Source organism: Lampris incognitus, chromosome 4 (assembly GCF_029633865.1).
Source record: "Lampris incognitus isolate fLamInc1 chromosome 4, fLamInc1.hap2, whole genome shotgun sequence".
In the NCBI taxonomy this organism is placed as follows: domain Eukaryota; kingdom Metazoa; phylum Chordata; class Actinopteri; order Lampriformes; family Lampridae; genus Lampris; species Lampris incognitus.
This window is the reverse complement of record NC_079214.1, coordinates 16,261,123-16,274,146: the sequence shown is the minus strand read 5'-3', so window position 1 is coordinate 16,274,146 and position 13,024 is coordinate 16,261,123. Positions and strand designations below refer to the sequence as shown.

The following is a 13,024-nucleotide window of genomic DNA, read 5'->3' as shown; positions in this document are numbered from 1 at the left end:
TATCCTCAAGCCATCTTTCCACCACAGAGCAATTTCAAGAATAGTACAAACGAGACCAGAAGGACAGATGTCATTCAAAACAGGATATCTAACTTTACCCCCTGTTGAATACATCCTGTTCTCATTTTCTTGCAAGTGCTAGCGAGCTTACAGATACTCTGAGCCTTCATTGTCGTCTCACATACAATATGTCAGGAAACATATTTTCCTTTCATTAAGTCATGTGCTGTTACCCCGGCCCTCCCAAACTTTCTCTTTCTCCCCCTTTCACTCACAAGGGCTTACAGTGGACTCTGTTGAAAGAGGAGGAGGTCATTCCTCGGATCGTGGCCATGGAGGGTCGGCGGGGTCGTCCCCCTAACTCAGAGCGGAAGCAGGGGGGTGAAGGTGGCAAAGGTAACCGGCGAAGGAAGGGGCGACCCCCCAACGTTGGTGACCCTGCGGCCCCCGAGGGCCCCAGTCCCAGCGAGGTCAAACTTCTGCGCAAACTGGAGGCACAAGGTTAGAAAGGGAAAATCGAACTAAAAGTCCTTATATAAAGCAATCATCGCTGGAAGGAAGAACCCAAGGCTGGAATATGATAACTGCAGCAATAGTGTAGCTCAAGTTTTATCCTATTTCTTTCTTCTTCTTTTTTTTTTTACATTTAATATAAATTTACGTTTAAGATTTTTTTCATTTAATCGAACCTGTTCAATGCCCCAACAAGTACAAAACAGCCCAAGTAAGGGTGTTATACCGGTCACATCGGATCCATTTTCGGCAGCGAGGGACATTTGCCGTTAGCTGTCCATCGCTTGTTTACCATTGTTAGTGATAAATGAATTAGCTACACAACTCTGCACACCTATTATTATTTCTTATTGTTATTGAACAATATGTCTCGTTTTATTAAATGTAGTGCTATTTATTTCTGTAAAACGAGAGGTGGAGAGCATTCGTTTCAGCCCTTTCTCCTCCATCTTTGTTGTAAATGGTTCCCTTGAGAAGGCCCGCCCCTTTACTCCTCCGATTGGACAGCAGAGAAAAAGTGGCGGTGACGAAGAGCGTTTTTTCTGCTCAGAGTTGTACTTTTTTTTTTTTTACTTAAGGCGCTCAAGGAGTTTCTCCCAATGGCACGAGTTGTGCCAGGTGGGTAAAGAGCAGGGCACCCAGGGCACATCAACAGCAAGCAAAACGCTTTGAACCCATTGAATATAATTAGAGAAAGGTGCCGCTCACTGCCAAAAAGGCGGTGTGTGTGATAGCACCATAAAAAGTTTTCTTGGGATTTCCATCCTGACTCTCTCTCTCTTGCTCTGTCTGTCTGTCTGTCTCTCGCTGTCTCTCTCTCTCTCTCTCTCTCTGCAGAGATAGCCCGACAGGCTGCTCAGATGAAGCTCATGAGGAAATTGGAAAAGCAGGCACTAGCTCGGGCAGCCAAAGAGGCCCGGAAACAACAAGGTACACCCCAAATTTTAGTGTGGTAACTGGGGCACAGCTTCCACCCCCACCCCCCCATCACTCCCATTTCTGTATGTTACCGCTTTTCATTATCACTTCCATGGCTCAAAGTCATTGTCTTTATCTTCCTTAATGATAAAATCTTTATTCCCTGCCGCTTCAGCACACGATGCTTGCGGTTCCATGGGATATCAATAACGTTTGATAACCCAGTTTTGTTGGTCTGTTTTTCTGGAAAGCGTTGTCAACCTGCCTTGACTCTTTCAGCAATCATGGCGGCGGAGGAGAGGAGGAAACAAAAAGAACAGATCAAGATTCTTAAGCAGCAGGTGGGCTTCCTACATGTTTATGATGGCATTTCCTCCTCTTTCCTCTCTTCATCTGAGTTGTCCTTGCACAGATTCAGGAAACGTTGAATGGTCATTTGCTTGTTTTCTTGTTTGGCGGTGCCATGTATCATCATTTTCTCGCATTCTTTTTAATTGATTACTGTAATTACCCCCCCCCCCCAAAAAAAACAGCACACAAATTGGGTGATTTGAATGTAGTTGTTGACAAGGATTTGTGAGAAGTGTCATGAGATGATGTTGTTTTCCACAGGAGAAGATCAAGCGTATTCAGCAGATTCGGATGGAGAAGGAGCTCAGGGCGCAGCAAATTTTGGAGGTACCAAATCTGATCCAGCAGCACCTCTGATTAAGCAGAACGTTCCTGAATAGCTGCAGCCCCCCAGTCTATAGTTTTTTAATCTTCCTAAAGCCCATTACTGAACAGTGGCATGCATTCGAGGGAGTTGCGTCTTCTTAGGCATAATTCCACATGGAACTAATGCTAAATTGGTCTTGGTTGACGGCCGTTGAATATTAAAATGGCTGTCGCTGCCTCTTCAGACCTTATTTAAATTGGACAGAAAAGTCTTTTTTTCATCAGACAACTGTAACAGTTTAGCATAAGTGGGTCGAGGGGAAGAAAGAAAAAAAAGGTGCTGTTTTCTACACACACACACAAACACACGTAAAGACGTACACACCCATACAGGCAGAGACGCACAGGCACACACAATTACTCTGTAGGAGCTTCAAAGTGTTTTAGCAGGACTAAATCAAATTTGAGTTGACACGGTTGGCAAGCCACTCTTAACAGGAGGCTTCAACATTTTCACAATTACGCATTTAAGTGATACATTATTCATTCTCTGTGTTTTACAAATTTGACTGGCATTCAGGAGCATGAAATCTTTCCTTAAACCAGAAAACCGCAAACAAGTCATTTAGAGTGCTGTGAGGCAAGACAGGCTGATTGATAAATGTCTTCCTATGTGGTTCCCGGTGGCCTGACCTCAATCTGAATTCGCAGGCAAAACGGAGGAAGAAGGAAGAGGCTGCCAATGCCAAAATATTGGAGGCTGAAAAACGTATAAAGGTATGCGCATTTTACCCACAAATCCCTTAAACAGAAGATTCTGGTTTGATAAGATGCTCATATGTGTACATGGCAACATCTGGAACTGAAACATCACATTTTAACTTTAAAGACTATGCCAAATCACCTCCAGGAGTTACGTAATATCTCTTTTATAGAATTTAACCAGTGTTGAGCTTTTTTCCATGTGAAGTGCAGCTGACAATAAGATCAGAGCAGCCGTTTCTCCTTTTAAAATAGGCTGAAATCCCATCACGCCGTAGTGATTTTCATGATGTTGGCAATATGAAATCATATTGATTTTTTTTTTTTTTGGCTCATCTTCTTCTTTCTTCAAGGAGAAAGAGATTAGAAGACAGCAGGCAGAGATTCTCAAACACCAGGTAGGCATTTGCTACAACCTGCATAGCTCATTCTTCTTCACTTCAGTAGGAATTTGTGTGTGTGTGTGTGTGTGTGTGTGTGTGTGTGTGTGTGTGTGTGTGTGTGTGTGTGTGTGTGTGTGTGTGTGTGTGTGTGTGTGTGTGTGTGTGTCTGAGCATGCAAGTATGTGCCTTTGTGTGTTAGACATATGTGAGTGTATGCAATTTTGTCAGCTGGTTAATTGCCAAGTCTGTATTTAATCAACATCCTCAGAATATCGCTTTTATCAAATGCCATGTTTATTGGTAGTGGCTATTACTTCTGTTCCATAATACTTTGCCAACTCTCTCTGCCAGGAGTTGGAGAGACATAGACTAGATATGGTATGGGTATGTTTATTTTTGTACATCTAACACCTGCATCGTGTAACTGGTTGTGATATGGTTGTCATAGCAATGCATTAAGTGTAGCACTGGCTGCTGTCATACTACATTCTTCTGCATGGCTTTCCAGCAAAACCAACCAAAAGAAAAAAAAAAGAAAAAAAAAGAGTCAGTATGTTGCCTCCATCTGCTTGTCCTGAGGGACAACTGACCCTGTCGTGGTGGTCAGGCAGCTTCTGTCCCCTTCCCCCCCATCCTCCCCCTCCTACTCAGAATGCATTGCAAAGACTGCCAGCCAATCCACACTCTCTCACTGTCTTAAAGTGCACTCAAGGAGCTTCCATCCATCACATACATCGTCTAACTGTTGTATTGGAGTAGCTTGTGTGACCCATGAGTGCTTGATGATTCGGTCCAGACATTGAGCTCGTGTCCGTCCTTCCGTCCGTCCTTTTCGCCCATGCATCTGTCCTGCAGTCCACAGAGCGCTGGACTCTTAACTTACCCCATCCAGCCTCTCTGTCGTTCACCGTTCCTGTACTCTGCACAAATGAATTTAAAAAAAAAAAAAATCTGCTGAGAACCATTTTGTCTCTGTGGTAGAACTAATCCAGATTGTCCTCAGGCTGGAGGAGACGCACTATAACTCCCTTTGTGCGTAAATGAACCTGACGAAGCCCTGAACATCAACTGTCATATTCTGCCATGGGGACAAATGTGGTTCTGCGCAGCATTTGTTTTTGTTGGCCTGGCTGTCCTGCTTGTAGCCCCTCTCTCACTCATACACAGTCGCAGCTGAATCTAAAAAGGCATGACTGCCAATCCGCTTCATGGCGGCATCTGTGCTGGTTCTTGAATCGACCCCCCCCCCCCCCCCCACAGTCCTTTTTCACTCTTGGCATGCTGAAAGAGGGGAAAATTGAGATATCTGAAATGAACTCAGAGTTCGATTCAGGACCTTATTTCATTACGCCTGTTACTTTTGACCGACTGCAGCTTGTTCTCTGTGTCCTACATGTGTGATTCATTGAGGGCTAGAAAAAGTTTACATCTTTTTTTTTTTTAAATCTCCCCTTTATTTATTCCACAGCTCATGAGTTTACATTCTCAGATGAATCTTATTAATTCAGGATCTGGAATAGTTGAGGGTTTTTGGCATGCACCCTGTTGATTTCTTTTTTCTTTTTTCTTTTTTTGCGTCACAGTGGCAAAACTTTCCTCACATTCAACCAAAAAAAAAAAAACCCTCACGTGTATTGGAAATTCCCCTGGCAAGCCTAAACAGCAGCCATTGTACTTTTCAATAAGGACAGACTGATACGTCGGCATTGTAGTCGGGGGGGGGGGGCATATAAATAGATCAAATCAAGTGAAATGCCTCGATTTGTCTGTGCCCTATTTGTAGTAGACACTTATACATTCATGGGGAAAAGAAAAAAAAAAGATGTCAACCTCACATCCATGTGTATGTGCATTACACACTTTAAACTGTCAGAACATCAGAACGGGGAATCTTCTTAGTCTGTGTCGACTTGTTACCCTCCACATCTCCTTTGCAACCCCTCGCCAAATATCGCATCGGAGTATTTTGTCGACGAGACCGTCGGGATTGATGTCGCTAATGGAGTTCATCATTTCCACTGTAATGGTAACACTGCATGTCAGAAGACCCTCTGGCAGCAGGTACTTAATTGCTTTTGTTGTGTCAGCTTTACTTTAGAGGCGCCATCACTGATTTCAGCTGCTTCTCTTTTTGAGTCTGTCATCACATCTACTCTGTACCGCATCTCTGTGTTGCTTTTGGTTGTCATTGTACTCCTGAATTTTCACTTATGCTTCTACCATACATGTGAAGTGTATACGTGTGAAGCATTGTTTCGTTTTTTTTTCCTGTTTTTTTTTTTTTTCGTCCCCCTAAGTATGGCGACTACTGAATTTAGCGCATCCCAATTATAAGATAATAACCGACTAAATTCAGTCAGTCGTGTGTACTTCGAGTATGATATACGGGTATTTAGGTGTGCGTTTTCTGCTCCTCTAGGAGAGGGAGAGGAGGAGGCAGCATGTTATGCTGATGAAGGCTGTTGAGGCTCGCAAGAAAGCAGAGGTGGGACACGTCCACATGAGGAATTATGCGCAAACATGCACGCACACACACACACACTGATGAACGCCACACACATTCACAAACATACTCAGAAACACACAATAGCCACTCAGTAGAAAGTGCCCCGGCTTTTATTCCCTGGACTCTATTTTTCTCTCTGTCTCTGCTTTCCTACAAGTTTTTTTTCCCTCTCCCTCCATTCATTTTTCTTCTACACACTACTGAGTCAAAGGAATCTGGCCCTCAAGCACTTTCCTTTGAATGCATAGCAGCATTAGGGTGAATTCTAATACTGCTCAGCAAACTCAAGTAAATCTCATTGCCTGTTTTCACAAGCACACAAACACACGCGCACACACACGCACACACACGCACACACACGCACACACTTGGTAAAGCTGTTGAATTTTGACTTTCTAGGAGCGCGAACGCTTGAGGCAGGAGAAGAGGGACGAGAAGCGTCTGAACAAGGAGCGCAAGCTGGAGCAGCGGAGGCTGGAGCTGGAGATAGCCAGGGAGCTGAAGAAGCCAAATGAAGACATGTGTCTCTCTGATCACCAGGTAGTCCACCTTGTAGCTTTTCCAGTGTTACATTCAGGCAAACATTAAGCCACATGTATCAAGCTGAGTATTTAAACAAACAAAAAAACCCGTTTTAATTTAATTTGTCGTTGTAGTGCCACTGTAAGGGAAGATTTTCATGTAGGGTAAATGAATAATGGTTCATACAGAGATACAGAGGGATGACTTTAATATATCTATAACTTTTCAATTAGTGTTTGTGCTGTAATAGTTGATATTTCTGCCAAATCAATGCTATTTATTACCTGTGAAATTAAATTTTTTTTTTACAAAGATGCAGTGCAAGCAGTCATACATCACGGTTTTGATTTCACACTCGCAACACTGAATGTCAATTACAAGGATTTGTATGCCCCCAAGTGGTTAACATAGAATACTGCACAATGTGGTGTGTGTGTATGTGTGTGTGTGTGTGTACACCATGTTTTTCTATCTTAATGGGGGACATTTGGTCCCCATTAAGATAGAAAAACCAGAAACCACCTACTTTGTGGGGCCATTTTATGGGGCCCCACAAGTAAGAGGGTCTATTTTAGGGTCAGGACTTGATTAGGGTAAGGGTTAGGCATGTAGTTTGCATGGTTAAGGTTAGGGTTAAGGGCTACGGAATGAATGTAGTCAATAAGGGGGCCCCACAAGTATAGATTTGCGCGTGCGTGTGTGTGTGTGTGTGTGTGTGTGTGAGGGAGACGTGTCAAGTCATTGCTCTGAATTAAATTCATAAAAATGAACGAAAGGGTCATACTGTAAAGGTAATGTTCCCTCCTTTTCCTGCAGTGTTTTGAATGCTACATTTACCATTTATTACCTTTATTCTTTTGCTTGATTTTAGTTTCTCCTCAACTGCTGTGTAACTTTTTTATGCGTTTACAGATACAAGTTTCATGAATGCCATTCAGAGAGCCTGTCACTGATCTGCAGCTACTCTGGAATATATTCACTTCTGTCACAATGATATTTGTCCAATGCAGCAGTGGCCAAATGACCCCCAAACAAGCAATTACCCATCACTCCCTTTTCCCTGTCCAGCCTCTCCCGGAGTTCTCCCGTATCCCAGGGCTGATCCTGCCAGGCCGAGCAGTGTCCAACTGCTTGATGCTGATGCAGTTCCTGCGGGGCTTTGGCAAAGTGCTGGGACTGGATGTGAATGTGGACGTGCCCACCCTGGGCATGCTACAGGAGGGCCTGCTCAATGTGGGGGACAGCATGGGCCATGTCCAAGACCTTCTGGTCAGAATGCTGTCTCTGGCTGTGTGTGACCCCGGCTTGCCGCCAGGACAGAAGGTGAGCTGCTTTTTCTAAGTGAGGGGGGGAAAAAAGTTGTTAACTAGAGGAGCGCGCTCGGTAGAGTGCAGGTCTCCACCAGGCGGACGTATCTCCCCTTCTCCAGGGTTCGAACTTGGCATCTAATCGCCCCCTTTTTTTGCCTACGGACTGGGGAAAAAAAGTGTTTTTCCTGCTATTATAAGAATTTTGCGCAGTGCCCAAGTCGAATGAATGGGAAATATGGGGGATGGGGGGTGGGGTTGCTAATATGCGGCACTCTAGCTAAAAAGAATCTACCTAATAAAAAAATGTTTTGCCTGTCAGTCTGTGGATGTGCAGCCTCCTAGGCGGACCCTCGCTCAAATGCGGCCAAGTCTGGCATGAAATGATCAGGCTATCATAATTTCAAAGCTCTTATTAAAAGACCAAATGTGTTTAACCATCACAGTTTTCACGATATAAAGTGAATCAAGGTAAATGGCTGCTCTGTTGATTGACTTTCATTCATAAAACGGCGGTAAGAAAATATAGCTCAGCCATGGGAAATGTTTTATTGTAGCTATTGAGATGGTTTCCAGCTGTGACTGTATTAATCCTACTCTGGAAATTGTATTTTTATTGTGGAGTTTTGACAGTGGAGACTACGGCACTTCCATGTGGCGGCGAGGTGAATGAGGCGAAATATTTTTGGTTCATCCAGTGTTCCTCCAGTTCTCCTGTGCTGAGATCAGCAGCGAATGATTTGCTGGCTTGCGAAATACGATCGGCTTCTCGTTTACTTTCATGGCTCACACCCGAATGGGTGATGGTTTGATTTTGACACTGATGCTGCCCGATCTGACTCAACCGTAGATGTGAGTCGCGCGTGCGAGTGGTTGGGTTGGATCGGGCAGCAGTGGAGAGTGGCGTTGGTCGAGCAAGCTAGAGAGTGAATCAAGAGAGAGAGCGGCGATGGCGAGAACAAATGTTTTTCGAAGGTTTTGAAACACCTCAACCATGAGAGATACTTCATCATACACTCATAACTGTGCACAAACAATTTTAGTCTGGTGGGTCCAGTAATTTGCGAGATTAGCCACGAACACACACACACAAACATGCACGCACAACTAAACGCATAATCCCCTTCTGGCTACTGCCTGGCTGAGATAATAAAGAAGTCTCATAACCTGTACAGTTCTACATCACATTGGAGTAGGGCTGAGCGATACATCAACTTTTTACGTTATATCGATATATTTTCAAACAAGATAAAGGATGAGACATAACCGTTTATATCGATGTGGTTTGATGTTGCGTTAAACCCGTTTCTTAACACTAGAACAACCGGGATTTCACTCCTGCTACCTAAAACGATGATGGGCGGTCAAATTGACGGCCGGTTTTTAAACTATATTCTGTCAAGATAAATACCCAGTTGAGATATTAATGTATTGTATATGTTAGTATGTCTGTTAGCAAATGACTGACACCATAATTAACAATTTAACAGCTATGATACTATTTTTAGACAATTTAAACTTCAGAGCGATATGGTCGAACTTGAATAGCAAAATTGAAAAAGTGAAAATATTACCTGAAGAAAAAAACGGAAAACACATATTGCTAATCTAACAAACGTAACAAGGCCTATAAAACGTGAAATGTAAAAAAAGAACTGAAAATATATATTGAAACAGTCCCAAACAACAACTAGAACTTAAAAACTACTAGAATGACTGTGGGTGGTCATTTTGACCGCAAAGGTTTTTAAACTCTATATTCTGTCAAGATAAATACCCAATTGAGATATTAATGCATTACATATGTCTGTTAAGAAACTGACACCAAAATTAACATTTTTAACAACTTTTAATATTATTTTTCAAACCATTTAAAATGGCGGCTGTCCAACGGCTGTAAATACTGCAACGCCTCGGTGGTAGTCATGGTGTGTCTGAAACGACATCTGTAACCAGACATGTTGGCAATAATCAAAAATCAAATTTAGGCTATTTGTGTGCACTGGAGAACACTAGTTTTTTTTTATAGGACAGAGCAATGAACTTTGCGAAGGAAGTGATGCGACCAAAACATGTCATAAATAGTGACATGATGCGCACAGTCACGCGCAGATTACGAGCAGCCATTTTGACTGCTCATGGTCGTTTTAGGTAGATCTTAGCATAACTTTTTTTTGGTTTTTGTGCAATTGATCTAAAACTCATTTTAAATGTAAATATATGCAATTTTAGGAGAATTCAGGGAGCAGCAGGTCTGTACCCCCCACCCTAAGTTATTAAACTTTGAAAATCCAAAACGGTCATAATGACCGTATGCGGTTTGCATTCTCAGAGATGGGCCTATTTTTGTTTAATATAGGCAATTTATTTTAGGTAATTGTTCATTTACATGTTATGTTGTGAAGCTGTATATGTTCAAACAGGGGAGGGAACCCTGTCTTTGCATTTTATTTTGATCAGTTTTAATAAAAATGCTTGTGACATCTCACTTGCGGCTTTGACTTACAAGTGAACATTTAGCCCACTTAGTAGAAAATACTGAGATATGCATCGTGTATCGCCATTCAGCCTAGAAATACCGAGATGTAATTTTTGGTCCATATCGCCCACCCAGCCCTACATTGGAGTAATTCTCGTATTTCTCCTGACATCGAACTTGAATGTTATAACAACTTTAATTTCTCATTAAACTGTTTCATACATACTCCATCATACAGTTTTTTCTTTCTCTCCCATGCCTACCTGCCATCCATTCCCTTTCAACCTCTCCGTCTCCCTCTCTCCCTGTCTTTCTCTCTGGGTCTCTTTGGATCTCTCCCAGACAAAGACCATGCTTGGGGACCACATATCCAGCGTTGGCATAAACAGGGACAATGTGTCTGAGGTGCTACAGATGTACATGGGGGCTCATTGTGCTAACACAGACCTGGCCCCTCTGGCTCTCAGTCTGAAGACCAAGGCCTTCCAGGCCCACACACCTGCCCAGAAGGCCTCCATCTTGGGCTTCCTGGCTAACGAGCTAGCCTGCAGCAGGGCCATCATCAGGTAAGAGAAACTGCTAAAAGGAGTCTTCTCACTTGAAGCGCTTTTTAAGTCTGTATGATTAAAAGCCAATTAAAATTTCAACCCAAGCGATTTGTCGTATCACATAAGCCAGACATGGAATCAGCTTGTTCATCAACCCGCACTGTGCCCCCCTTTGGCCTAAACTCAATACTCAACTGCCAATAGTGGTGTGTTTTATTTATTTAGTTATTTATTGTTTCTTGTTTTGAATAAAGTGGAAAACACTCAACACATCTGCTAATTTGTAGTAGAGAGATTTCTTAATGTGAAGGAAATTATTCAATTATTAATTTGCACACCGGGGTTCTACTCCCTTATGTTATTCATACTGGCTTTAGATAATTGCTGTCTTTTCTTTTTTGCCCCATTATATGCAAACTTGTTTATTTGTGTCTTGAAATCCATGTGTTAATCTCCAACTGCCTTCTTCCTCGCAGTGAAATTGACAAAAGTCTGGATCAGATGGCGAACATGAGGAAGGACAAGATCATTATGGAGGGAAAACTCAAGAAGTAAGCAATGCTTTAACCCCTAAAAAAGATCAATGTGGGGGGCGTCTAGGTAGCGTAGCAGTCTATTCCATTGCCTACCAACACGGGGATCGGCGGTTCGAATCCCCATGTTACCTCCAGCTTGGTTGGGCGTCCCTACAGACACAATTGGCTGTGTCTGTGGGTGGGAAGCCGGATGTGGGTACGTGTCCTGGTCGCTACACGAGCGCCTCCTCTGGTCGGTTGGGGCACCTGTTTGGGGTGAGGGGAAACTGGGGGGAATAGCGTGATCCTCCGACACGCTACGTCCCCCTGACGAAACTCCTCACTGTCAGGTGAAAAGAAGCGGCTGGTGACTCCACATGTATCGGAGGAGGCATGTGGTAGTCTGCAGCCGGGACGGCTCAGAAGAGTGGGGTAATTGGCCGGGTACAATTGCAGGGGAAATCCAAAATAAAAAAAAGATCAATTTGTTTTGATATGGACACCGCCATGCTGAATTCCTGAGTGTTTGTCCAGGTTAAAGACCATTCACGCCAAGCGGACAGGAAAGCGGGAGACCAGTATGGGCACTGAGGAGAACCATTCTCTCGGCACTCCTTCATCTGCCCTCAAGCGCAAGAGGAAAGCGGGTGGAGACAGTGAGGAGGAGGAGGAGGAGGAGGAGGACAGTGATGACCAGGCAGAGGAAGAGGATGAGGAAGAGGAAGAAGAAATAAAGAAGGCGAAAAAGAATGAAACATGTGATGAGGTAAAGAAAACAAGACTAGGTAAAAACCTAGTATATGGTTGGACTGTGTGTGGTCAGTGTTGGAAATTGTGGCCAGTGTGTTGCAGGGATAGTCAGTGGTAGTGTCTGTAATGTGAATTCCTGGATATTAAATGTTCATCTAGAAATTTTCTGTAGTGGTCCCAGCAAAGAGCAACGGCCAATATGGAAACTCTCACTTCCATGTTTACCAGGGATGTTGTTGGTCGGCCGACCGATCATGTACCTTCAGTGACATTGTTGGTCACATGATCCAGCAGCCCAATCGTGTAACTTGTTCTCTCGGTCACTCTAAACATGATCACTCAGTCACCCTAAACAGGGTGTCTCAGGGATATTCGCATTTGTAAGGCCGGCTCACTGGTCCAGTCCAGCCAAAAATACAAACTCGGCTGGATTATAAGTGCATCTACTTGGTGTGCTACGGTTTTCTCAACAGTACTGTACTGTGAAATACATTTGGGCGATTGTCTACAGTCATTTATCTGTTACGGCAGGATGAAGGAGACCAGTCTACCAGTGTGGAGGAGCTGGAGAAACAGATAGAGAAATTAGCCAAGGTATGTAAGTGTACAAAAGCGGTCATAACCCATGAATGACGATGTGAAAACATCACAAAATGAAGTTAGCTGCGCAGTTGTTTGACTGGTCACACTGGATTGAAATGTAGATGAAAAGTCTCTTTGGGGAGCTACAGGAAAGTAATAACACACCACAGTAAACCACAAATAACGGTCTCTGGCTAAGAGTTCTTGGATTAAGACAATATATGTGACAATGTGTTATGTTCCTTGCCATTGCAGCAACACCACCAGATCAGAAGGAAGCTGTTTGAGGCATCCCATTCTCTTCGCTCGATGATGTACGGTCAAGACCGGTACCGACGCCGGTATTGGGTGTTACCCCACTGTGGAGGCGTCTTCATTGAAGCCATGGAGAGTGGAGAAGGTAGTAACTGTAGGAGTCATACTTGAACTTGACCCCAGAATTTTAGGGGGGCCCTTAAAATGCAGATGGGGCTTGATCTCACTGTGCTACCTTAAATCTATTATGAAGTATCCCATCTGGAATAAGATGTTTCTTCAGAAATAGCTGAAGAAACATCAATAGAAAATAGTCATAATTCGTAC

The 13,024-nt window shown here is 43.4% G+C and overlaps 1 protein-coding gene across 12 annotated transcripts in view; it reads left to right on the top strand.

Moving 5' to 3' along the window:
* baz2ba (bromodomain adjacent to zinc finger domain, 2Ba) overlaps nucleotides 1–13,024 on the top strand; it is an 83,063-nt gene that overhangs the window by 59,242 nt on the left and 10,797 nt on the right. For 6 of the 12 annotated variants that reach the window (XM_056278361.1, XM_056278371.1, XM_056278366.1 and 3 more), the window contains 15 exons: nucleotides 279–501; nucleotides 1,351–1,443; nucleotides 1,711–1,772; nucleotides 2,044–2,109; nucleotides 2,800–2,865; nucleotides 3,204–3,248; nucleotides 3,585–3,611; nucleotides 5,653–5,718; nucleotides 6,139–6,279; nucleotides 7,330–7,584; nucleotides 10,390–10,613; nucleotides 11,072–11,146; nucleotides 11,645–11,876; nucleotides 12,392–12,454; nucleotides 12,698–12,842. In XM_056278361.1, the coding sequence (XP_056134336.1) occupies nucleotides 279–501; nucleotides 1,351–1,443; nucleotides 1,711–1,772; nucleotides 2,044–2,109; nucleotides 2,800–2,865; nucleotides 3,204–3,248; nucleotides 3,585–3,611; nucleotides 5,653–5,718; nucleotides 6,139–6,279; nucleotides 7,330–7,584; nucleotides 10,390–10,613; nucleotides 11,072–11,146; nucleotides 11,645–11,876; nucleotides 12,392–12,454; nucleotides 12,698–12,842 (1,783 nt within the window). The remainder of the gene's footprint in view (nucleotides 1–278; nucleotides 502–1,350; nucleotides 1,444–1,710; nucleotides 1,773–2,043; nucleotides 2,110–2,799; nucleotides 2,866–3,203; nucleotides 3,249–3,584; nucleotides 3,612–5,652; nucleotides 5,719–6,138; nucleotides 6,280–7,329; nucleotides 7,585–10,389; nucleotides 10,614–11,071; nucleotides 11,147–11,644; nucleotides 11,877–12,391; nucleotides 12,455–12,697; nucleotides 12,843–13,024) is intronic. The other 6 variants (XM_056278372.1, XM_056278368.1, XM_056278370.1 and 3 more) reach the window with 3 other exon arrangements.